This window comes from Mercenaria mercenaria, chromosome 5 (assembly GCF_021730395.1).
Source record: "Mercenaria mercenaria strain notata chromosome 5, MADL_Memer_1, whole genome shotgun sequence".
Lineage (NCBI taxonomy): Eukaryota > Metazoa > Mollusca > Bivalvia > Venerida > Veneridae > Mercenaria > Mercenaria mercenaria.
The window spans coordinates 59364008-59389462 of record NC_069365.1 but is presented as its reverse complement, the minus strand read 5'-3'; the positions used below and the strand labels follow the sequence as shown (position 1 = coordinate 59389462).

Here is a 25455-nt window from a genome sequence, read left to right as displayed (position 1 = left end):
TAAATATAATAATACCTAAAACAAATTTTAAAAGTTATTAAGACGTTTATAATCAGACAACTGAATTGCAGAGCTACATTAAATTTATAACAATTGACCATCAGGAATTATTTTAACATTAATTACATTATTAAAAAAAAGATCCCCTGTGCCACTTTCAATTAATTGATATTGTCTCTAAAGGCTCAGTAAAGCTATGGGAGACAGACTGACTGATAACAACCCAAATATTACGGACTTAAGCGACAAAAATCGCCCTACAAAACTCGCTGAGAGATGTGCTGAGTTGTATGATAATCAGTGGACTGATGCGTTTGACATTCTCGACAAATACTTCGATACAGAAGAAAATGTTATAGGAGCCCTCTTAGAGATTTTGCAGGTAAGCATAATGCGGGTTACATAATTGTTAAATGAAACGAAATTAATCAGTGGAAGCAATGAGCATGAACATTTTCTGTTTTATACGCTTTGTTATGAACTTATAAATAGTTCTCAATTTAACATGTGTAGCCTTTTTCAAAACGCTTTACTTCTTATGAACTTATGTCACTTTTATAATTAAGTATCATATTAGCATTATTGTTCAATGCTTTGAATAATGATACCACCAGTAGCCCACTGAAAGTTAAGTAATCGTATATATTCTATATCAGACTGATTATGTCTATGATCTTATCATTTTTGTCAGAACGGAAGACTGTAAGAGTATAACTTGTTTTAGAATAAACACTGTAAATCAGACTGTTCTATTTTGCTGCAGGATACTATGACTTTCTGCATAAAAAGGGCACATGAACAAATGGAAGAATTAGGACGTGAACTGAAATTTGCGGACCAACATGTACGACATCTTTTATCTTAGGCTTTTATAACTCATTTAACCGTTTTGAATTATGACTTATCTATCACGCAGTTAAGTTATTTAAACAGTAATATCCACAAAAAATAATTGGTATAGTACATTCGTTTTTTCTTATGCTCATTTCTGATTGGATAGGTATAGAATCACATAAATATTTCTGGTCTTTACAAATGTATGCTTATCTTGCTATAATTAAGAGAAAAAGTATTTTATCAGGGAAATGGAGATGTATCAGCAGATGTGCGTAAACTCTTTAAAGATTGCAGGAAGGCAGTAGCACCTGTTGCCGTTGGAAACCTATATACGGTATATGTACATACATTAAGAGGAATGATTGAAACTAATAAAATTCAATATTCATAATGTATCTAAAACGTTACCACATTAAGGCAGTTTATATCAATATCATAAAAATATGAAACCAGTTATATTTGTATAACAATTACTTCTACATTTGAAAGGCTATCGACAAATGAAAAGTTTACTTTTTTCACATTTCTCACACTTTTTTTAACTAAATAGACAGATCAGCTATCAGTAGCTTCGTACAATGATATTCTGCAACAAAGTCAGTTATTTCACGATTCTGTTGTTCCATGTTTCTTGTCTAATAGTTCCAATTTTCAGATGTATGAGTCTCGTCTTAAACGGTCAACTGATAATTCATTAAGAACAGCTTTAGAAGTCAGCTCATACACATCAGAATGTCTTGAAATCTGCTGGTTTATGACGGTTTGTATTTTAAAAGTTTATGGAACGTAATGTAGAAATATTGAATAAACCGATCATGTACATGTAGGAATTGTATAAAAATATACGTACGAGTACTTTATTTACTTTTTATGTACTTTTGCTTGTACATTATAATGCATTTTTCATTCAGCGGCATCAGTTGTTAATTCCATTGCTTCTGGCACAACTAGATATGAACATTATTCACTGCTGTTAATGTTACATTTTCTGTTGCGCAATTCAAAGATCCCAGTCAAGATATTGTATTGGCTGTGCTGATCTTCTGATGTGTAATAATGTGATTACACATTAATTTTATTCGTTAAAAACCATAACCATTTTCTATGTATTAATACATATCAAAGAAGTTTCATTTGAATATTTTATTTCTAAACATGTTGAAAAGCTGAACTTTGACCATGTTAGATCAAACAGCTAATTCTTTGTTGACATATTTACATATAGAAAAAAACTCATATAAATCGCAAACCGAATTGTTCAAAAAAAGGTTTCACTATTTTATCCACTGTTTTTCGTGGAATACATTTGAATTGAATGTTACAGATCCAAGACCCACCCGTTGCATTTGCTCCGTTGCTTAGAAAAGGTTCAAGCTTTAACACCGACTTGTACAAACCATATACCAGCAGTGGGACAAACATTGACTATGTAGTCTGGCCTCCTCTGCTTTTACACGAGAGTGGTCCAATTCTGGCGAAAGGCGTAGCTCAAGGGTACGGCAAGAAATCAAAAAAGAGTGCAGAGTGAAATGATAATGTCTTAACAGTTGATAAATAACAGTTCAGCAAGTTACAAAGTACGACAGAGACAAGAACAAACCAACATTTAATGTAAGACTGATATGTAGATGTAACTACGTGCAATAACAGTATGATTTATTATGCCTGTTTTTGATGATTATTATTATTGATAGTATCATTTAAGAAATGATTCATAGCAAAAGAGTGTTTTAACACTTATTTATGCACGAAAGGCGGTTATACGTCGGGCGTAATAATTTCACGAGGGCGCAGCCCGAGTGAAATTATTTGTACGACGTATAACCGCCAAGTGCATGAATAGTGTTAAAATACGGTTTTTGGTATAAATTATTTCGATTCTAATATGCCCTTAATCTAAAAATGTAGATCAAATACAGTAGCGCTCTTTCTTGGTCGCAACAAAAAACATTGACGTCACCGCACGTGAACGTGACGTCATTCTAGCGTAAGAGTGTTTTAACAGAGACAAGCATATTAGAATGTTGTATCTACTTAAACTTTTAATGTGTCACTTAGGTTATAACCAGCATGTTATTTGTGTACATGACCAGTAGAATCTTCAAAATTATACATCTTACTAGAATCTAAGTGTTATATTTCTTTTATTTTAAAATTTTTAAACGCATACACAAACAACCTCAACTCGGGAAAATTCAGTGTTTACCTATTTATCATTTCATTAGACTGCAATGCTCACGAACACTTTAGGTTAGAGACCACCAATTGTTTTCCCATAGACTTACATTGTAACATTATGGCGTGTACGGCCTTCCATACATCGAAACATGTATATCTAATTACACGTTTTTCAAGAACTATCTTAGTTCTACCAAAATATCGGACGAAAAACATATGAATAGTGATACTTTATTTAAGTAATTTTCGTGTGAATGAGATGACCCCCTGTTTACATCATTGACATGGCGGGAGAAATTCGTATGATAAAACTTTTTTCAATACACATAAAATGTAGCAAATTTTGTCAAAATGTATAATAAAATACTGTAAATGCAGTGAAAAAATATCAATTTTGAAAAAATAATCACTTCCTGGGTTTGTTTACATGACTGACCAATCAGAACGCACAGATGTTACTTTATTCCCAGGTATACACTTACCTCATTCCCAGTAAGTTCCCTGTACTTTTTTGAATTGGTGGTCTCTGACCTTTATTTGAATTTTCGACGGCGTTCTTTTTGCGGTCGCTTTATGTTGTAGTTGCTTTTTGTATGTCCTGTCAAGGTTCCTTTGATCATAACAGTATCACTGTTGTGTGTTACACTCTTTCGTTTATCTGATCGCTTTCCCATTATAGACAAATAATGAAGTTACGGCGCAAAATGATAATTTAGACTTCAGAGTGATATTATTTATCATTTCGTTCGGAGTCTAGATAGTTTTCAAACTGAATGTAATTATTTCGTCAATCACCTTCGAGAAGCTTCCAGTAGAAGCTAGAGGAGATTGATTATCTTAGTCACAGTTAATCTTGTCAGATAATTGTCACGTTTTTTAATCTCAAAGAGCTTTCTCGACAGTTTTTTTTCAACAGTATCAAACTTCAGCCCTTCAGCCAAAGGATTTGAATACGTATATGTAAGGACTGGTGATTTACAGGTTCAAATTATCTAAGAACTATTCAGAATATTTTTACTTTGATGACGTCTATGGCAGACTGTTGGAAAAGTCATTATTATTATTAAGTATTATTCTTATGAAAACTCTTTTATATTTTTGTATATCCACTACATTGCATACTTTATTGTTAAATCATCTAATATTCTGAGTAACAAATGTTTTAGACACAACATACCGTATCATAACGATATAGTTGCCCTGAAACTTCTTTTTCTGCTTCGTTATAATCACGGTTCATTTTTAATAGTTGTTACACGTCCAATTTCTTGTAAAGGGAGGTAATTTGAAATATGATAAGTTTGGTCTAAATATGGATATTCTCTCACAATAGGAATTTCCTGATTTTGTTTCTTGGATGTTACTATAGTTACAAAGTATTGTTTAGGAATTCCACATGTTAGTCAGAAAGGTCATTAACACATAATAGCGGTTTCATGGAATAAAAAATAATAGATCTACACATATTTTTATTAGAATATAAAACACCGTATCATTTGGTCAGTAATAGTGTATCTATAGACCTAATCAAAATTTCGATTAAGAATTTGTAAAGCAAAGTTGTACATATCAACAGTGTTTATAGAGAAACATCTATTGTTTATCTGTGCTATCTTCAATACACAGACAAGGCATATTAGCTTTTTGTTTTATATTTCTTGGTAATATACACTGTTCTGTTCAAACATTTTTATTTTACCAAGCTTTTAATAAAGATCTGTTTATATTAGTTTCTCAAATATTAGTACACTTAAAGTATTGATTGGCTTTTTCCTATGACGATGTTGCGAATTACTGTAACAGTTGTGTGCTAATGATTTTGAAATCGCCTTATTTTTTTAATATATTGAAGAAAATTAAAAAAGACTCATTCACACAAGGAAAAACATTTATTCCTTTAATCTGTATGCAAATATTTTTGTTTATTTGTGATTATTTATTACATACAATGTGTCATCAAATGTATGCCAAAATAGGTTGTAACAGTTTAATTAACAGAACGCAATCACGTAAAGGGACACAACTAAGTTTTACAGTATAATCATTGATTTGTCATTTGATCAAGTTACCTGAAATAGAAGATATTAAATCTGTAAGAGTTTCTTTTGAAAGTATAGATTTTTACAGTACTTTACGTTCATCCCTGTTAGTATGTGAGTTTATGCATGCTTAACCGATTTTCGTCTATATGAAAATTGCAAATATAAATTACAAATATATATGCTTAATTGCAGATGGTTCTTTCATTTCTTATTTAATGTCAGTATTGTTACTGTCAAAGGGAATATCTCTAAACAGAAGCACGAGGAGCGTTCAAATATGAATGCAACTAGGGTTATATCTCGCTTGTACCCACAATTTTCACAAAATAATTAACTGTATTTTGCGGGATGTCAGGCTATTGCATAACAATGTGTCTTCACACAAGGCGGCCATTGTACGCGACGTTCTGAAACAGGAAAAGGTTGTTGAGCTTCCCTACCCTCCGTATTCGCCCGACCTTGTCCCTTGCTACTTTTTCCTGTTTAAAAGCCTCAAAAATACCTCACCGGAAGAAAGTATTAAAACACGTAACAATTTCGGTCCAGTTATTTTTCTTGACCAGTGTCTGTACAGTATACCTAGAAAAGATTATGAAAACGCCTTTAAAAATTGGATTAGAAGACTGAAATTATGTATGTCAAATGTGGTGAATATTTTGAAAGAATGAGATAATTATTTTGAGGTTGTTTGTTTACTACTAATCAAATTGCACCGGATTGCATTCAAATTTGAACGCTTCTCGTACTTTCATTTCCCATAAAACCTGGCAAAGGAGTCTTACCCAGTTGTATTTTACAACATTAGCTGGAATATAAACAAATATCTCCTCGTTTATATGAATTGAAACATATAAACATAGTTTTAACTAAAATATAAATATGCTTGAATAAAAAAGTAAAGTTTGGCTCGATAAGTGGGGGCGGTGTAGACCTTATTTTGACACATATCAAAATGAGGTTGTTGACGTTTTATGCCTTGAAAGGATCTTCTTTTATATCTTTAAGTATTACACCACTGGTCTTAAACTGACGGTCTTTACTTGGATGCATTGTTACTGATTTATTTTGTTCTTTGGGATAACAGAACCCACTCAGTGTTCAATTGTAATGAATTCTGCTTAAGCCAGTACTAGCATGGGTGAGATATGTTGAACTTCTCTTACTAATAAATTCAACAAACCCGACTCTGCTACTATTTAGCCTGGTTGCGTTCTGTGCTTTCAAACGATCTTCTTACAAACTTACTTAGTGCTATATTTGTTATTTTCGGAACAAGTTGTAGTAAAAAAGAACTATCAATCCTAGTTTTAACAGTATAGTACATAGTGTTCGGTATGAAGGCAAATGTAAATCCAATTGCTTCAGTAGTATCAGTAAAAACTCTTGAAACTGTCATTATGGCCGTTTTAGTGCCTTTAATTACCCTGACTTCCGATAAGGATACTGTACCAGTGTGTGCCATTTTGTGCATAATGAATTATTATGGTAAGGTTAAGAAAACAATGAAATACGTACCAATTTGTCATATTAAAATTCACAGGAAATTTCAAAAATTCATTTTTTTTTTCAAAAAAAATTAAATAAACATGGAAATTGATGATAAAATGGAAAAACATGGAAATTGATGATAAAATGGAAAAAATGTTCAGCAGTACCGAGACATCGACATTTACAGCTACTGCCGTGACCAGGATTCGAACCTGGGTTGTCGCGGCCACAACGCGAAGTACTAACCACTATACTATCACGGCTGTCGCGCTGAACTGATATATACACTACAATCCACTCAAATTATAGAAGTACTTCAAGAGTTTGTATTGCTTCTTAAAGCTTTAGCCTTATAGTGTTTTGCGTTCTCCTACCATATTTCTTTTCATAGTATCATTACTAGTGTTGTAACTATTTCTTTTCCACGTAGCTGTAAACAATTAATAAGTGACCTTAATGATAATCTACAATAAGTAAAACTAACATTTACTTACATTAATTTAACAGAACTTAGATGAATCTCGTGACAATCAATGTTTTTACTTTACATATATTGGTATTAAAGGAAAGTTGCCAATTTTGATGCGTACATGTATGTATAGTAATAAGAAAATGTATTTACATTTTCCTTAAAACTGTCACAAAATTTGTCTCAAAAATATGACGCGTTTCACGGTTACTGGTTTTATGGATGTTTATTGTTTAGGTAGATGAATTTATTTTTCCCCTACCTGTCCTCACTACCTTATATACTGACATGGCATGGTATTTTAACGCGTGAGTGTTTTTAAGAAAAGCATATTAACTATGCTGTCAGACCGTTGAAACAAAGAATAACAAGTCATACAGCTAGTTTAACCATTTACTCGTAGGCCGTGATGGTGTATCAAGTAGACAAGTAGGCGGTAAAAGCCTGAAAATAGACATATAAGTTGTTTTATAACAAATGACCATACATGTATATCTGTGTTACATTTGACCTTAAATCTTACATTTAACCATTTATACTTTATATATAGCCTTAACAATGTTTAACTGCAGATGTCAGCATTCAATTATTATATCAAACCTACTAGTAATAATTTAACCAATACAAAATGCACCCATGGTTCGAATATATTTAAGAACGAATCCATTTCAAAAACACCAAAAATGCATACTGAGCAATGCAGAGCGATATAATGTACATATACTCAATACAAATCATGTATATAAACTGATATACCCGATAACTTACAGCATGTGGGGGCATAAAGGGTTTAAAAGGATTGAAATGTAGCGAGAAAAATATATCTGCCGCCATGAAATCATACCACGAGGAAAAACACGGAAACAGCAGGAAAGTAAAAACCAAATTGTACTTTTGTAGCGAAAAGTACCGAAAAGAGATGCGGCGGTGAGTGATACCACACAGAGGTATCACAGTAGATGAGACAGCACATTAACATTATTCCCCGTGAATTTCATAGAATAAAAAACAACTTGATTTCCACACTTTCTGTATTTACTTTTCAAAGAAAACATGAATTTCTCTGAAACAAGTTTCAGTTTTGTTTATGAACTCAGCTAGACCGAAAATGTAAACAAAAAGTAAGACACGATAAATAGTTCAGTCATAAACCTGTTCGTTTACTTTCCTGTAATGTAAAATTAACTGAAGTGCATTAAATCGTATACTATAACTTAATGTTCTCTGTTTGATGTGCAACAAAGAAAGCAAGATAAATCAAAGTGGGGTAATAAATGAATACGATTTCGACTGATTGGCTGTTGAACATATAAGTTTCAATGCAAATCTTAGACAAACATACAAAAAATTCTTATATTTATATTATTCCTTGTGTAAGGTATGTTTATCAAATCTATTCTGATGATAAACATGTTTAAAAATCAAATTTAAAATACATTATATGATTATCTGACATCAGTTACTTTTAAGGCTTACAAAACATTAATACAAGTAAACTGTTGCACAAATTATTTTTATTACAAAAAGATCCGATTAACCACAGTACCGACGTGTTCTCCGCAAGGTAGTGACAACTTGCCAACATGAATCAGACGTCCCGAAAGTAACTGATTAAACCATGTCTTCCTTCAAAATGTCTCAGCGCACTGCTACAAAAATTCAAAGCTTAAATAAACTGACGATATTGACATGTGTTATGTTTAAGCATATCATTATATATCCATCGGAGTATTTGGACAATTGTTCGTCGCATTTCAGGTTGAGCTTAGGATTTTCAACGGGTGGTGCCAGTTCAGCCTCCTGTATCTTTGTAGGCTTACGAAGACAGTTAGTTCAAGCTTGTGTAAGATTAAAGAATAATCATGCATGGTGAATTTTCGGTGAACGTCTTTGTTTTCTAAATTGTGTACCTTTGAAAGGATATTGCAGCCGTAACTTAGAGCTTTGTTTAATACAATTCAAGATTGACTTACTTTGTTATGATGTGTACCATTCGAACTAAATAAGATTTTGAACATCTTAAAATGAACTCAAAGAATATGAATACGTTTTAAAATAACTAAGCGTTTGGAAGCTGGTATTGTGCAGCCTGCCTTCCCACAGGAATTACCTCCCTTACATCACTTATTATTATCATACGACTATGGTTGTTTGAATGAGCATGATACAAGTGATTCTGTTAAAAAGAATTCTGACTGTAACTTTAAAAATGTCAAACGTGAATAAGCATGTTTCGGTCGAGTAATGGATTCATTCAAAACGTAAACATCTGATCATTCACACTTATATATGACCTCAGAGTGCTTAATACATGCTAGATATTTTAGCGTTGTTTTTAAGTCTGATTTTCCTATCCTGGTTGTCCAGTCAAGACTTGTTTTAGGATAATTATAAATTTGATGAACCAACTTTGTCTTAGTAACAAACTTTATTAAAGAACTGTTGCATAATATTCGTCAAAGGCTTGCATAGACAATAATACAAGTACCCGAGTTAGAAATGCAAATCTGTAAAATTATTGTTAACTCCCTTTGCCTATACTGGTTGCAAAAACCAGATAGAAGTACAAAGCCACACGCATTTGAGAAGTTGGATTGTTTGTTCAGATAGTTGAAATATCTCGTTATTTATGAAATGCAAATATGAAACTAGAAATTATATTGAAGTCATTTATGAAATATACTTTCATATCAAAAAGAGGTAAAGCACATTTTACAAAAAAAAATCGAATAAAAATACATTCTAACTAGGATCTATATAAATATAACTTTTGTCTTTGGGTATTTCTTTTTTTTAAATGAATCCCTTCCTTGTGGAATATACGATACTTGATTATATATAATAGGTTGCTGACCACCTTTAAATATGAAAACAAAATGATAAAGTCACATATTTTACTGAATCTTTATAGCGTTAGAGGCCTATGAATGTAAAGTCAGACCATTGCGCATGAGCATGATTTTACGACATGTGCCCGACATATACACATAATGTGTCTTATTGCACACACAATTTTCAAGTAACTAACGTACAGATATCGGGAGACAACTTGACCAGCACAATAAATCGTTACAAAGCTAGCCGATGTACAGTTCACAGGTAAGTTTTACAACAAAAATACTTGGTCCAGAATTTATATCGAAAAATGCTTATAGAAATTCACTGTCGTATTATTGGACTTGACACGAGTTATATTTGCAGTGAATCTTACAGACATGATTGTACAGTGTTCCATTAGGGCCATTGTTGTTTCGGCTCTTCGTTTTTTTTACATTGGTAAGGGCGATAGTGTGATAACATTATGCAAAAACGCCAAAACATAATGTGAAGTTATTATCATCGTACTTTCGCATTCTTACGGCGAATTCACTGAAGTACGACATTAATACTGCATTTAATTTACCAAACAATGCTGTCGCGTTTTTCGTATCGTGTTTTCGTGCCGTCGCCCCTTTCATCCTAACGGCGAAAGTTCGATGTTAATATCATAATTTTGGCCCTAGCCGATGGAGCGATATTGCGATAATAGGATGCGAGAATGCGAACACACGATACGAAATGCTATATTAACACACCACTATCATTAATATCGATGGCACGAACGGAACACCATATTATCATATACCTTACTTTTCTAGATTTGCAGTTGCCCATTTTAAATACAAACTGCTGAAATTTGACTCAGCGATGTATTTTACTAGAGCTTGTTTAAGAAATTTAATGTGTTTTAAAATAAAAACTTTTAATATCATACTTGATACAAAGAAAATTATAAGTTTTAGTTTTGATTAAAGTTATATTTACATATATCTAACTTGAACAAGCGTGCTCGGCAGATTTATATCGAATGTTTTTAAAATGTTTTACAGGTCAAAGGCGAGTTCTTGTGTAGCGCCTGTATTCTTATGTCGTGTTCTTAACATGAGCTCTGTGCCACCAAATGTAAATATTTCATCAACAGCGTTGTTATCAGCCTTTAAAGTGCGATCCATTGGTACTACAACATGTCCAATGACTTCACAATCCGGATCTGTTGTGTATGCCGGATTGCGTTGCTTTGATTTGACAATTTTTAGAGAAATCTTTGGTTGGTAATCATCGACCGCTCTTCCAATCCTTGGCACTTCGTGTCCATTCTTTATCACCTGTCCGATCTCAACAGCCTTCCAAAACGAATCTCGGCATAACGGTCCAGCATCCGTATTAACTAGTTTTTCTCTAGAATGCTTTGTACGATCAAAAGGAACAGCAATTTCCAGACCGTATGTGTACCGTGCAATTCTTGCTGTTACAACTGTAGGGTTTTGCCCAAAGAGTACAGCTCCTTTTAAGACAGCAAGGCCACATTCTTGTGGAATAATAATTCGTCTGCCTGTAAAGTGTGCTTTGAAAGTCTCTTGTACGTACGGGCTTTCAGCGAACCCTCCCACCAGCATTATCTTGTCAACATTTCCCATGTTTTCTTCTGATAAAATCTCTTCCACATGTGCAATAACATCATTCACTGGACCTTCGAAACATTTCTTCATTAAAGCTACAGCTACTCTTAATTTGTCGTTTCTCCAATCAATATTCCTGCTAAATCTTTCTGCAACGTCTGATATAGATCTCTTTCCATTCTGTTCATAAGCATCTTTCAGACTACTCGGCATCTTGACAGTGATCTGACCAGATGACGTGGTAGATATATTTCTTTTCTTATTTTCAAAGTCCCTATAGATGTCAAGTATATCTTCCAGTTCCTTTTGCTCGTACTTTTTCCATTCATTCGGTCCAATTATTTTTGCTAGAAGTTGTATGTAATTTTTATCAACTTCTGTTCCTCCCCAAGCTCCTCCTGTAGCTTTATGTATCTCTAAGAGTGTATTGTTGTGTTTCTTCTCGTGCACAGTGATGTCTGCAGTTCCACCTGTGTTACAAAAATATGTTTGTGTCTTAACCCTTACCCTGCTAAATTTCTATAATAAACTTGTCCATATTTCAATTTGGAAAGTACCATTTACTGTTAAACGGGATGCTTACCAAAACAAAACGGCGAACAGTGCAGTCCATGATCAGACTGCACGGATGTGCACGCTGATCTTGATCTGCACTGGTCGCAAAGGTTGAATCACTTGCCACCAGCAAGCTAAGGGTTAAAATACTTTTAACTGCAAGTCATTTAAACGCTATTTTGATAAAAAAAAACAACAATAGAATGATTTTGTTCTTGATTTTCGTTTCGTATTAAATTGTTTGAAATAATTGCTTGAGGACAAACAAAACATCTTAAAAGTCATAAACGTGGACCACTTAATGATACAATCAGTCATGTATATTAAAATTTTAACTTATATCGATAATATAATCCTTGCAGTAACCTCAGTAGCTTTTTTTTCATGCTATTACCAATTGACAACTTCACGATAGACATAACAATTTAATGAGAAAACGAACGCCAGTATATCAAATTTAAGATAGAGACAATAACTGAATGTGTAAGTCCTGCAAAAGAAAGATACTTTATATTTTGCATTACGTAATATTCATAACTCTTGGACATACCGCCTAAATCCACAATCATGTATCGTGTACCAATGGCTGAAATACCAAGATCGGTGGTATCAAAGTTTCGTTGTACCTCTGTGTGGATCCCCTGACACCAAATAGACGCTGCTTCAGGTTCAAGCGCTAATGTAATTTGGTCGTTTGGAATACCAGCCTGCAATTTAAACAAAGGCCTACAGTTAATATCAATGTTTGAGAGACATAGGGACATATGATCAGACAAAAACATGGTAATTGGTCTAATAAATTTCAAAGGGATACAACGTAATATTGTTTATAAAATCATATTAAAATATCAATATACATTAAGCGAAAACGTAATTACGAGTACAGTTATCATTATATTTTATGTTATTGTAGTAAGAATTACTATCATGACAGAAACTTTGAGATTCAAAACGTGCTCGGGTATGCAAGCTTGTTGAATTTGATCAAATCGCTTAAGGTGTCAAAAACATGACATTCTATAGAGTATAGACGTACACGTTCATAAAAAACTAATACGTTTTTTATTTTAACTGTTTACATTTACGCTTAATGAGACACGAGGCTTACAATTACGTATAGAAAAGTCTATATGTACCCGTACGTGCATGGCAACCTCTCTAATCACTCTAAAAGTGGTATTTTAAAAAAAACTACAATTACCTCAATAGCTGCTTGTCGCATAAATCGCTTGGCCATATCGTTCCAAATGGCTGGAACTGTTAGAACATAATTCACATCGTCGTCTTTGACATTCTGAACTCTATTATGGACTGTTTGCATGAAGCTGTTTTTCAGATAACGTATGGCATGAGCAAATATTACCAGTGCTGGCATTTTCTTTCCAGATATGTCTTCAATGCTAGTGTGACGATTCAGTTTCTTAAAAGGAAAATATGTTTAAGACCTCCTTTATAAATAATACAAAAATATTTAGGCTAACATAGTATACACTCATCCGGGGTCCTTTGGACCGAGGGTCAGTAATCATTACTTTTGACCTTTGGCAATAGCTTTGACTACTAACCGGCAAGCCATACAATAAGTATTTATGTACATGATACAGATTTTGTTTCATATTTTTCCTTCGAATTTTGACTTAATTCCAGAAAAAACATCGTTTAAGTCTCGTTTTATATAAGGAGTATTACGATTATAATAATAATAATAATAATACGCGTCTGCTGAAATTCTTCTAAAGCATTTAATTGAGTTGTTTGCTATAAGTCATGTGTTGTATTTCAAATTTAAGTTTAACAAGTATATTTCAAACGTGTCAATCTCGAACTTTTAAAAAAGTAATGTTCTATATTTGACACATCAAGCAATTCTTGAAAATTAAGAATGAAATCCCACTCATCAACCTCTGTGCTAATTTAATTTAGAGTTTACAATAAGTAAGTGTAAATGCACACACAAAATAGTAATGCAGCAAACAAAGCCGAGTCGGATGAAAAGACAGCTTACATGAAACGTATGTACAAAAAAAAATAGAAGGCCGTTGAGGTGGTACATAAAACTAGTCTGTTATACGGATGTTGCATACTTCTATTTCAAGTGTCTGCATTTATTCGCGTCTACAGTGTGAAAACAACTTACACGATCATCAAACAAAGTCATTTTAAATCTTCGAAAGTAGTACGATCCATGATGCTTGCCTTCTTCCGCAAGACCTGCAAATGTAGTTTCTGCTTCGTAGCCAAACGCTTCGAACTCTTTTTTCGGCGAAAGCAGGACGCAAGAGGGTGTCTTTTGTGACGCTAGTGTTCCTGTGCCAGCAAACCATGCTTGGCTGGAAAGTACTTTATCAGGGTCATTTAGTGTGGAATAAGCCCAGCCGCTGTATGTTGTACCTAGATCTATAGCTGCCACGAATAGACGTTTCTTTGTGGATGGCTGCTTTGACGTTGCAGCTGCCATTCTGTGCTAAAAATATAAGTAGAGATTCGCTTTATTGTATTTTTGCCATACGTTTGTTAAATATTGTCTTATTATAAGTGTAATTAGATAGAAAAATATACATTGATAATTTATCTCTCGTCAAATTAAAATAATGGTGCGTCATAAAAGCCTTGAGTGTTAGTTCTATTTATTTATTGTACTGAAATGTCCACGAGGACATACATTTATAATATTAAGGAAAGTGTATATTAACATATACAATGTCAAATGCAAACTATATACACCATGTTATTGTTTAGACAAATATTTTTCATCACCGTGAATACAGTATCCATGTATTTAAGAAAATTCTTTTTTAAGCAAGAAAAAAAGTCTCGAGTCGTCGTTTCTAAATACATGTATATTATCTATAATGCATTTATTGTACTGAAATGTCCACGAGGACATACATTCATAATATTAAGGAAAGTGTATATTAACATATACAATGTCAAATGCAAACTATACACCATGTTATTGTTTAGACAAATATTTTTCATCACCGTGAATACAGTATCCATGTATTTAAGAAAATTCTTTTTTAAGCAAGAAAAAAAGTCTCGAGTCGTCGTTTCTAAATACATGTATATTATCTATATTGCATGTATACACGTATACAGAAAGTTTATCTTCAAATCTAAAACCAGTGATACGATAAATACACAGTGTTGACATGTCATTTCTTATTTTATCTTAATCAACGTAAGTTTCTATAAATATACTTAAAAACAATCGACATTAATTTTGTCAGTTAGTATCTGCGTTAGAATATATACAGATTATACAGATTTTCATAACAAGTTATTATTAACCAAGGCCACATCAAACTGATTACTTGGTCAACGGATTTCCCGCTCCATTTTTTTCCAGAATCAAAAACAATTTTTTTTTTTTGGAAAATCAGCTTCTGCTCGCTTCGGTTTTTGCAGACTGATTTCAAAATTTGACACTTTTAATCATAAGTGTTCATTAAAACAACAGGAGAACATGTTTCAAGCTCTGTTTTGCACCAGTATGCAAAATTGACAGCCGATATGACAGTTAGATTATGTAAATAAATCTTGGAAAGGTCATTACGAAGGTCATTATTTAAAACAGTGTCATCTAATAATAAATGGTGATAAAACAAAGTTTTGCTGCGATCCTTAAAATCATACACATATACATATAAACAATAACTGTGTACAGCATTTTAATGATGAACAGGTGTTATAATTCAATTTGGATTACACATCCATTGTTACATCATTGTTCATTCTAAAATGCCCATCAAACTTATACATCCATCCATTTGTTTCGAGTAAAGTAATCTGGCAATTTTAATACTTTTTGTACAGATGGGAAGAAGTTCTCTTACCCAGTCCATAAATCCTTGATGGCATTTACCTTGAGACCAAAAATGGGTAAGTCTGTTTGTGCATTCTTTAAGGACACATATAGTAAGGGCAATGGAACTGCATACATGTTTTCGAGTTTATTTAGGGCTGAAGCCTTTGACATCCGCACATTCACCTATTCCATATGTTGTGTAGAGCAAGACGCATAAAATATGTTATGCTTGTCCTGCTGTTTACTCTCATAACTTTGAAGAAATAAAACACATGGAACTTAATTAGGGCAAAGTAATCATAAAGAGCCTGCGAACTCTCAATCCGAGAAACATGCATTAAAGGCTTCTTTAATGCGTATTATCAGATCTATTTGTCAAAAAGAATCTGAAGATGATAATGCATTTATTGTTAAGACTGTCAGCGTACGAAAGACCCGTGGTGACATTTCAACTTCATTATTTCACGATTTCTGCTTCCTGATTTCACGATTTCCACTTCATGAATTCACGATTTCACGATTTCCACTTCATGAATTCACGAAATCACGATTTCACGAAAAAACTTCACGATTTCTTGATTTCACGATTTCACGATTTCTTGATTTCACGATTTCCACTTCATGAATTCACGATTTCACGATTTCCACTTCACGAATTCACTATTTTACTTCATGAATTCGCGATTTCACGATTTCCACTTCACGATTTCACGATTTCCACTTCATCAATTCACGATTTCAACTTCATGAATTCACGATTTCCACTTCACGAATTCACGATTTCACGATTTCAACTTCACGAATTCACGATTTCCACTTCACGAATTCACGATTTCAACTTCATGAATTCACGATTTCCACTTCACGATTTCACGATTTCCACTTCATGAATTCACGATTTCAACTTCATGATTTCACTTCACGAATTCACGATTTCACGATATCAACTTCACGAATTCACGATTTCCACTTCACGAATTCACGATTTCACGATTTCCACTTCATGATTTCACGATTTCAACTTCATAAATTCACGATTTCCACTTCACGAATTCACGATTTCACGATTTTCACTTCATAAATTCACTATTTCAACTTCATGAATTCACGATTTCCACTTCACGAATTCACGATTTCCACTTCATGAATTCACGATTTCACGATTTCCACTTCACGAATTCACGATTTCCCGATTTCAACTTCATGAATTCACGATTTCCACTTCACGAATTTACGATTTCCACTTCACGATTTCACGATTTCAACTTCACGAATTCACGATTTCCACTTCACGAATTCACGATCTCGCGATTTCCACTTCATGAAATCACGATTTCACGATTTCCACTTCATGAATTCACGATTTCCACTTCACGAATTCACGATTTCCACTTCATGAATTCACGATTTCCACTTCACGAATTCACGATTTCACGATTTCAACTTCACGAATTCACGATTTCACGATTTTCACTTCATAAATTCACTATTTCAACTTCATGAATTCACGATTTCCACTTCACGAATTCACGATTTCCACTTCATGAATTCACGATTTCACGATTTCCACTTCACGAATTCACGATTTCCCGATTTCAACTTCATGAATTCACGATTTCCACTTCACGAATTTACGATTTCCACTTCACGATTTCACGATTTCAACTTCACGAATTCACGATTTCCACTTCACGAATTCACGATCTCGCGATTTCCACTTCATGAAATCACGATTTCACGATTTCCACTTCATGAATTCACGATTTCCACTTCACGAATTCACGATTTCCACTTCATGAATTCACGATTTCCACTTCACGAATTCACGATTTCACGATTTCAACTTCACGAATTCACGATTTCCACTTCACGAATTCACGATTTCAACTTCATGAATTCACGATTTCACCATCGTGAAATCGTGAATTCGTGAAGTGGAAATCGAGAATTCGTGAAGTGGAAATCGTGAATTCATGAAGTGGAAATCGTGAAATCGTGAATTCATGAAGTGGAAATCGTGAAATCATGAAGCAGAAATCGTGAAATAATGAAGCTGAAATGTCACCACGGGTCTTTCGTATTATGTTTACCGGGACGCGCTACGCTGTAATATTTACAAGCATTGAGAGAAGGGACAACAGGCGGATACAAAAAGCTGGCATTGTTGTCCCTTCTCTCAATGCTTGTAAATATTACAGCGTAGCGCGTCCCGGTAAACATAAAGATATATTGGAGTCAGGTGTTGAGTGGCTGCCATGTATTTTTTGGTCAGTTTGTCATTAAACCTTCAGTATTAATTGATCTTTTGTTTTTTTATGTATTTCCAAGTTTGTTTTTTTTTTTATATGTTTTGGCAGTGGTTGTTAATTCTTGTGACATTGTTTTTATTTATTTTCTTCAAATCGCTCCCCGCCCGCTCCAAACATAGGTGAAATCCAAAGAAAAATACTTTTATTTTTATTTCGCTCGCACGCTCCTAATTTTTTTTTTAAATTATCCGATGACCAAGAAATTAATTTGGTGTGGCCTAAGTCTGATATATATTGTTAAATTGTTTAAACAAAATGAAAAGTTGGCCTCTGAAAAGTGTTTTGAAATTCTCAAGCGTGTGAACTAAATGCATTTTACCTCTAGCCATAAAGAAAGCATTTTGAATAGATTTTACTAATGTCAATTATGTAAATAAACTACAAGTGTACCCTATTTTTCGACCAAGAATGCAAGATGAATACAAAACCTACTGAAATATACATGAGATGAAATATTCTTACCGTACATGTATATTTGCTCCTATCTATTGATCACCATTTTTGACCTCTAAAATCAACACGCGAAAAAAATCCGTTTTTATAGATTTGAACTCGACAGGATAATACAGCCCCGAATGTAATATCAATACAACCAGCAATTTACTTCCTCTTTCGCTTTCAAATACCTGGCAAATGGTATTAAGCCCTGAAGATTTATTCCCCTTCTAAGTATAAAGTAAACGTTATTTATCCGTTACTAATATTATGCCAAAGTGCATAGAAGATTAATCTTTCTATGTAACGTATCTATAAACGTGATTAAGGTACTTTCTTCGTATAATATCAGAAGATAATACATTGTACTAGCATGCTACTCCCTTTAAACGTATTGTAAGCTTAACATGTAGGCCTACCTTTAAATGGACAGATTATCATAACAACATAGTTATTTAAGTTTTGGATCTGCATTCGAGTAACATATTATCAGACTATAGTTTAAAGGTTATCTAATAGTAAACGGATAATTGTGATGGGCATGGGGGGTGTAGAGAGAGAAGAATATTTACTTCTACAGGCATGTCACCAGATCAAAGTATCAAAATTTCTAACACAATATTCTATTCACATCTATAAGATAAAAAAATGTTACGTTTGTCAATAGCATGCTTTCTAATATACAGGACATAACAAAGTAGAGACATATAGCATATATATATATCATTGGTTTGGATTGGACGCAAATATTGTCAACATGAGTCAATTGTCAACTGAGGGCAGAGCCGAGGCTCCCCAAATATTGACATATTACTGTCCCAGCAACGGAAAAATAAAAAGATTAAAGTGTGCTCTGACATTAATATTTACAAAATAATTGATGATCTGTTTCAGAAAAAACGTGTGCCATTATATCAAAGATATGTAAATCGATATAAAAAAAAAACCGTGAAATCGTTCAAAATTCATGGTATCTTAGTCAGTAATTAACTGTCAAAGCGTTGAAATCTCAAAAAGACCAATAGAAATAAAAGGATTTTTAAGAATATTTAACATTAATTTTGTTGTATGGGAGTTTTGCAGTGGCAATTAAACTGATGTTTTTACTTTTAGTTTATCATTTCTGATAAATAAAAACACGTTTTTAAATTTTCAATGTACTGACTATGACGTCATCCTTTATAAGCGGTTCTACAGGGGAAGTGTACGTGATAAGGTATTTGATATACCATATTATTTAGTGATAATCTTGTTTGATTGTTTTATATTGTAACTTTTTATCGCTAATGTAATTATCAGTCACTTTTTGTGGATGTATAAACTAGCGTTTTTGCACCTTTTACGCAACACAAATGTATACGAGGAAAAATGACAATGGACATAGGACTTACAATTGTATAGCGATAATCTTTAACCATTTGATTAAATCATTACTTCCTGTACACTATAATATAAACTTTACCCCTTGTTCCATTTTCCCCTTTAAGGTGCCCCTTACTTTCGTTTTAAAAAGATATTATGTACATACTGTAGGTATCAAGGTTGAGTCGTTGAGCGTATACGGTTATCAAACATTGTACGCCTTAATATTTCGCTGATAAAACAAGAATTTTAAGAAAACTAGATTTGATTTACTTCCTGGTTTAAATGGCGTAATCGAATCTTTTAGCAGTATTTTGTCAAATGGAGAACTGTATATTTCTATAGGAAAAGGGTAAGCACATTAATACTGTTAATATCTAAACGTTGTAAAATATATAACATTTTCAGATTCTGACAAGGTTTCCTTTGTACGTGGCTGACAAAGAAAATGAAACTATATTCAATTAGTATATAGAAAAGATGGTTGTAAAATCCCATTTATAAGAGCTTCTGTTGTTGTTGTTGTTGTTGTCTCACCTGCTCGGCATAAATCGTATCTCTAAGGGGTGATATAACCGACGGAATGTCATTTCTTCCTGTCAATAATATATCCCCTGCTTACTGGGACAATCAGTTATATAAATAACAAAGCAAATTATTAGATTAGCAACTGTGATAGACAGATGCAATGTTTTATTCACAGGAGATAACTCTTATAGGGTATTCAAAGTTTTATTATTGGGATGTTTGATGTGCCTTTTCTTCTCAAAAGCCTCCATTTTTCTTTATTTTTCCTACAATTCAACCTAGCATATTGAGTCTTACGTGTTGTAATCTGCTTCCGAGGAAGACTTGACCCCAGCTCTGCATCTTCTTGTTTTTATCAGTGACTGTCCTTTTGTTTCATATTTATTTTAAATATATACAAGACAATTTTAAGTTTGCAAGATTAAGTGCAATCTAGTTAAGCGAATCAATTATTCGGCTCAGTTTACCTCGCGTTCAAGCGAGGGATATAATAAGAAAATATTTATGCATGACAAATTAATTTAATATGTATAACCTGAAGTTAAAAAGCTTTCGTTTCACTATAATTTCTTTATAATTATACATACATATTTTTTTTTAAAGATATACATAAAAAGATGTACACAACAGATGGAATGAAATGAATTGCTAGATGTCTTAAGAAGTTCTTTACTTTGCTCTACACTTTTGACTAGTAATACTTATAATAAATAAATGATAGATCAGCTATAAACATTATGATAATTTATTATTGTCATAGCCCTCTGACTTTGTGGGTACAAGACATATTTGATATTAGGTCCTCTGAGTCCTCATTCACATTTTATTTTTTCCCCGTTTTGCAAAACAATGTTTTTGAATATTATTTCTATTTCATATCTCTAATTTTTCTGTATGACGTAATTTGGCCCATGATTTAATACTGATACGCGAATGCTTACATGTCGCTACCATAATACTTTTTAAATTCTTTAATAAAGTTCTTTTAAATCACTTTGACTTTTCGTAATTTTCTTGCATGCTTGTTCGTCCTTTTGGAAACAATGAATGTGTATATCTGTCTCAAACACGGTCACTAAATTTTAACATGATTTTGATTATTGATCTAACTGTCAAATTCTCACAGCATTGTTACATAATTGAAAAGGGCAAAAAGATAGAAATAAGTTCAAATTAAGTTTATCGAAATGACGAGTTTAAATATTTTGTATAAAATATTCCTCCGTGCTTAAAATTAAGAGGATAATCCCCTTACTTGAGAAGAACGGGCGTTTTGTTTTTGTTTGTTTGGATGGGTTTGTTTTTTTGTTGTTGTTTTTTTTTTGGGGGGGGGGGGCGGGGGTTGTTGTTGCTGCTGTTGTTGTTGTTTTGTATTCTACTACATTAAGATTTTCTTACATGCGATCATGAAAAACATATATTATAAAAACATATATTTATGTTTTAACATTTAGGATGATTTGCAACACAGACAAACATGGGATGCTGTAAATCAAAGGCTAAGAAATATAAACAGGAACAAAATGATATACATGATGGGACCTCTCAACATGATTCACCCTCTCCTCAAGAACCTCAACCGGATAATGTGTAGGCTATAAACATATCTTTACACAAATGAAGTAAGAAATGACTCTGCATACGCTGTCCTGTTTTCAGAATACTCGGATACTATTCAGAATCCCAAATACATCAATGTTAGAATGATAAAATAGCAAAACTTTACATTTTCCACATACGCCTTTTATCATGTTTCACAAGGATGTGATGTACAATTTAAAAAAAAAGACAGAATTATTTCTCTATTCTCTTTCATAGGAGAAGCAATGAGAAAATGGCGGTTTTGCCTGGCGGAGACACACAACCCTCTCGAACATCTGTCGGAGACGGTGCAGCACAACCCTCAACTGGAGTGAAAATAAACAATGATAGTCAAGAAAACAAATCGAAAGTAACAGAACATAAGCCAGATAATAGGTAAAAAATATTCCCTACAGTATAGTTCGTTAGTTCATGATGACAGTACTGCTTTTAGACACTTTTCATCACTAATATTTTGTGGGTTTCCTTAAGGACGTAGGCTTTTTTTTCTATGTGCTAGAAGACAAATCAAAAGCAGAAAAAGCACAGGTCACCGCACGTGTTTTTATATTTTATATAATATAGGGAATTTCTTCACCCATTGTTTAAGCATTTCTGAAATTTAGTAAAATTGAAAACAAATGGTGATATCTTATAAAACACGTAATATCCCACTTAGTGTTATAGGCAATCAGGCCTAAAAAACAATATAATTCTACATAAAAGTCTGTTGTTGAGATTTTAAATATATTTTACTGTTTTAATATCACACAAGAATGATTCAAAATAGAAAGAAAAGAAATGGTATTTATATCAGAAAAATATCAGTACCAAACCTGATCTACTTAAATAGATGTCTGAAATTACCGACCCCTACTAAAAATAAGGGCGATTTTTCCGCAACAAGTAGAATCCGTTTGGTTAAATAATCCATTATTATCCACATTTTGATGATTTATGATTTATTTTTGGCATAAAGTTTGTTAAAAAGAAATATTCAAAGAAACATTTTTTTAAAAATGGCGGATATCCTGAAAGAAAACGCTAGTATACCAGACAAATTAACGTCACCTTATTTTCACAATGCCATAACTAGCTTTTTGGTTGTTTTGGGAAGCATCGTTTAAAGATTTGAGTGTCGATGACTTTACAATACTTACAGACATGTTGAACTAGCCTGTTTTTGTCAGTTCTATAAGGACACAAATTCACCACCACGCAGAGGTCATAGAGGTATGCCTATTGACACTAAAATCTGAATTTTGTCAAAAATGTCACACTGGAATTAAGGCTACAAGGGATATTCAGAACAGTTTAAGACTAACGCACTCCAGTAGAAACAATTACAGGTTTTTGCACAATTTCTTTCATGGATTTCTAGGATGTTTCAATAGCCAGCACATATGAAAGTTCAATACAATTGATTTTGTTATAGCTGAATACAAGCGTTTTTACATGCGACACTCGTTTACACTGGTGTTATTTTATCGTAAGCATGGAAGCTCCAGTAGCTTAGGAAGGTAATTAGGTCCTACATAAAGATACGTTGTTTTTTGCACGAATTTAAAACTGTTTACGGCGATTCTTCCTGATGCAAAGCCACTTTTAACAGGTGGGTAAGGGTATTTAATAAGGGAGGATCTAGAGCCCAGTATATACCTGGTGTAGGGCGGCTTAGACATCAGCGTACTCTCATAACATTACTACTGTAGCAGCCATTGTACATGTTCCAACTGCATCCCACTTGATAATGTGTAGGCTATAAACATATCTTTAGTTTACACAAACGAAGTAAGTAAGAAATGACTCTGCATATTGCTACGCTGTCCTGTTTCCAGAATGCCCGGATACTATTCAGAATCCCAAATGCATAAATGTTACAATGATAAAATAGCAAAACTCTACATTTTCCACATACGCCTTTTATCATGTTTCACAAGGATGTGATGTAGAATTTAAAACAAAGACTAATTTCTCTGTTCTCTTTCATAGGAGAAGCAATAAGAAAATGGCGGTTTTGCCTTGCGGAGACACACAGCCCTTTCGAACGTATGTCGGAGACGGTACAGCAGAACACTCAACTGAAGAGAAAATAAAAAATGGTAGTCATGAAAACAAATCGAAAGTAACAGAACATGAGCAAGATAATAGGTAAAAACTATTCCCTATAGTATAGTTAATAATGCATAAATGTTAGAATGATACAAACTGTACAGAAAAGAGATTAGTTGTCTAGTGAAAGCAGAGATAAACAATCACTCCATTTCACACTGAAGTTGTTTGAGTTTTCTTTTTTAGCATTAAAATATTCAAGTTTCAATAGCATTTCCATTTGCGTTTTGAACAATGAAAAGCTTGAATTTCCCCAGTGCTGCACCACCAAACCCCACTATGTATTGCCCCTTTTACTTTCCCCTTTTTTCTAGTTTTCTGGCATTGCTCTTCATGCCGATCTGCTATCTTTATTTTTGTTTTTAGCTCGACTATTCGAAGAATAAGTAGAGCTATCCTACTCACCACGGCGTCGGCGTCGGCGTCGGTGTCGGCGTCGGCGTCGGCGTCGGCGTCGGCGTCACACCTTGGGTTAAGTTTTTCGTGCCAGTCCACATTTTGACAAAGTCTTTTGAGATAAAGCTTTGAAACTTTCAACACTTGTTTACCATCATCATGGCCAGTTATAGGCAAGAGCACATAACTCAGTCAAGGATTTTGGCTGAATTATGGCCCCTTTTGACTTAGAAATCATGGTTAAGTTTTTCGTACCAGTTCATATTTTGACAAAGTCTTTTGAGATAAAGCTTTGAAACTTTCAATATTTGTTTACCATCACCATGTCCAGTTATAGGCAAGAGCACATAACTCCATCAAGGATTTTTGCTGAATTATGGCCCTTTTTGACTTAGAAATCTGGGTTAATATTTCGTACCAGTTCATATTTTGACAGTCTTTTGAGATAAAGCTTTGAAACTTTCAACACCTGTTTACCATCACCATGTCCAGTTATAGGCAAGAGTACATAACTCCATCAAGGATTTTGGCTGAATTATGGCCCCTTTCGTCTTAGAAATCATGGTTAAGTTTTTCGTACCAGTTCATATTTTGACAAAGTCTTTTGAGATAAAGCTTTGAAACTTTCAGTACTTGTTTACCATCACCATGTCCAGTTATAGGCAAGAGTACATAACTCCATCAAGGATTTTGGCTGAATTATGGCCCTTTTTGACTTAGAAATCTGGGTTAATATTTCGTACCAGTTCATATTTTGACAAAGTCTTTTGAGATAAAGCTTTGAAACTTTCAACTCCTGTTTACCATCACCATGTCCAGTTATAGGCAAGAGTACATAACTCCATCAAGGATTTTGGCTGAATTATGGCCCATTTTGACTTAGAAATCTTTGTTAAGTTTTTCGTACCAGTTCATA

At 33.4% G+C, this 25455-nt stretch overlaps 2 protein-coding genes and 1 non-coding gene across 3 annotated transcripts in view; 1 reads left to right on the top strand and 2 right to left on the bottom strand.

Annotated features, from left to right (window-relative positions):
• The window catches only part of LOC128557337 (uncharacterized), a 39831-nt gene that overhangs the window by 2166 nt on the left and 12210 nt on the right, over positions 1-25455 (top strand). Inside the window, exons 2-9 of the mRNA XM_053544629.1 lie at positions 184-382; positions 764-844; positions 1082-1171; positions 1493-1597; positions 2162-2361; positions 21909-22040; positions 22269-22427; positions 24024-24182. Of these exons, the coding sequence (XP_053400604.1) occupies positions 184-382; positions 764-844; positions 1082-1171; positions 1493-1597; positions 2162-2361; positions 21909-22040; positions 22269-22427; positions 24024-24182 (1125 nt within the window). The remainder of the gene's footprint in view (positions 1-183; positions 383-763; positions 845-1081; positions 1172-1492; positions 1598-2161; positions 2362-21908; positions 22041-22268; positions 22428-24023; positions 24183-25455) is intronic.
• On the bottom strand, positions 6737-6808 carry Trnah-gug (transfer RNA histidin (anticodon GUG)). The gene has a single exon. It is a non-coding gene; the product is annotated as a tRNA-His (tRNA).
• On the bottom strand, positions 7394-18780 carry LOC123558449 (heat shock 70 kDa protein 12B-like). Its single transcript, XM_053543718.1, has 5 exons — positions 18588-18780; positions 14146-14472; positions 13210-13428; positions 12559-12715; positions 7394-11923 (listed from the first exon to the last, which is right to left on the bottom strand). Exons 2-5 carry the CDS (start codon positions 14464-14466, stop codon positions 10878-10880), a joined length of 1743 nt encoding a protein of 580 aa, XP_053399693.1. The 5' UTR covers positions 14467-14472; positions 18588-18780; the 3' UTR covers positions 7394-10877.

What these genes read in the sequence shown, in the direction of transcription:
- LOC123558449 (XM_053543718.1), bottom strand. Translation starts at nt 14,466, where the DNA reads ATGGCAGCTGCAACGTCAAAGCAGCCATCCACAAAGAAACGTCTATTC. An exon ending in TGACTTTGTTTGATGATCGT is followed by an intron (nt 13,429 to 14,145) that starts GTAAGTTGTTTT and finishes TTTCCTTTTAAG; the next exon opens with AAACTGAATCGTCACACTAG. An exon ending in TGCGACAAGCAGCTATTGAG is followed by an intron (nt 12,716 to 13,209) that starts GTAATTGTAGTT and finishes TTTAAATTGCAG; the next exon opens with GCTGGTATTCCAAACGACCA.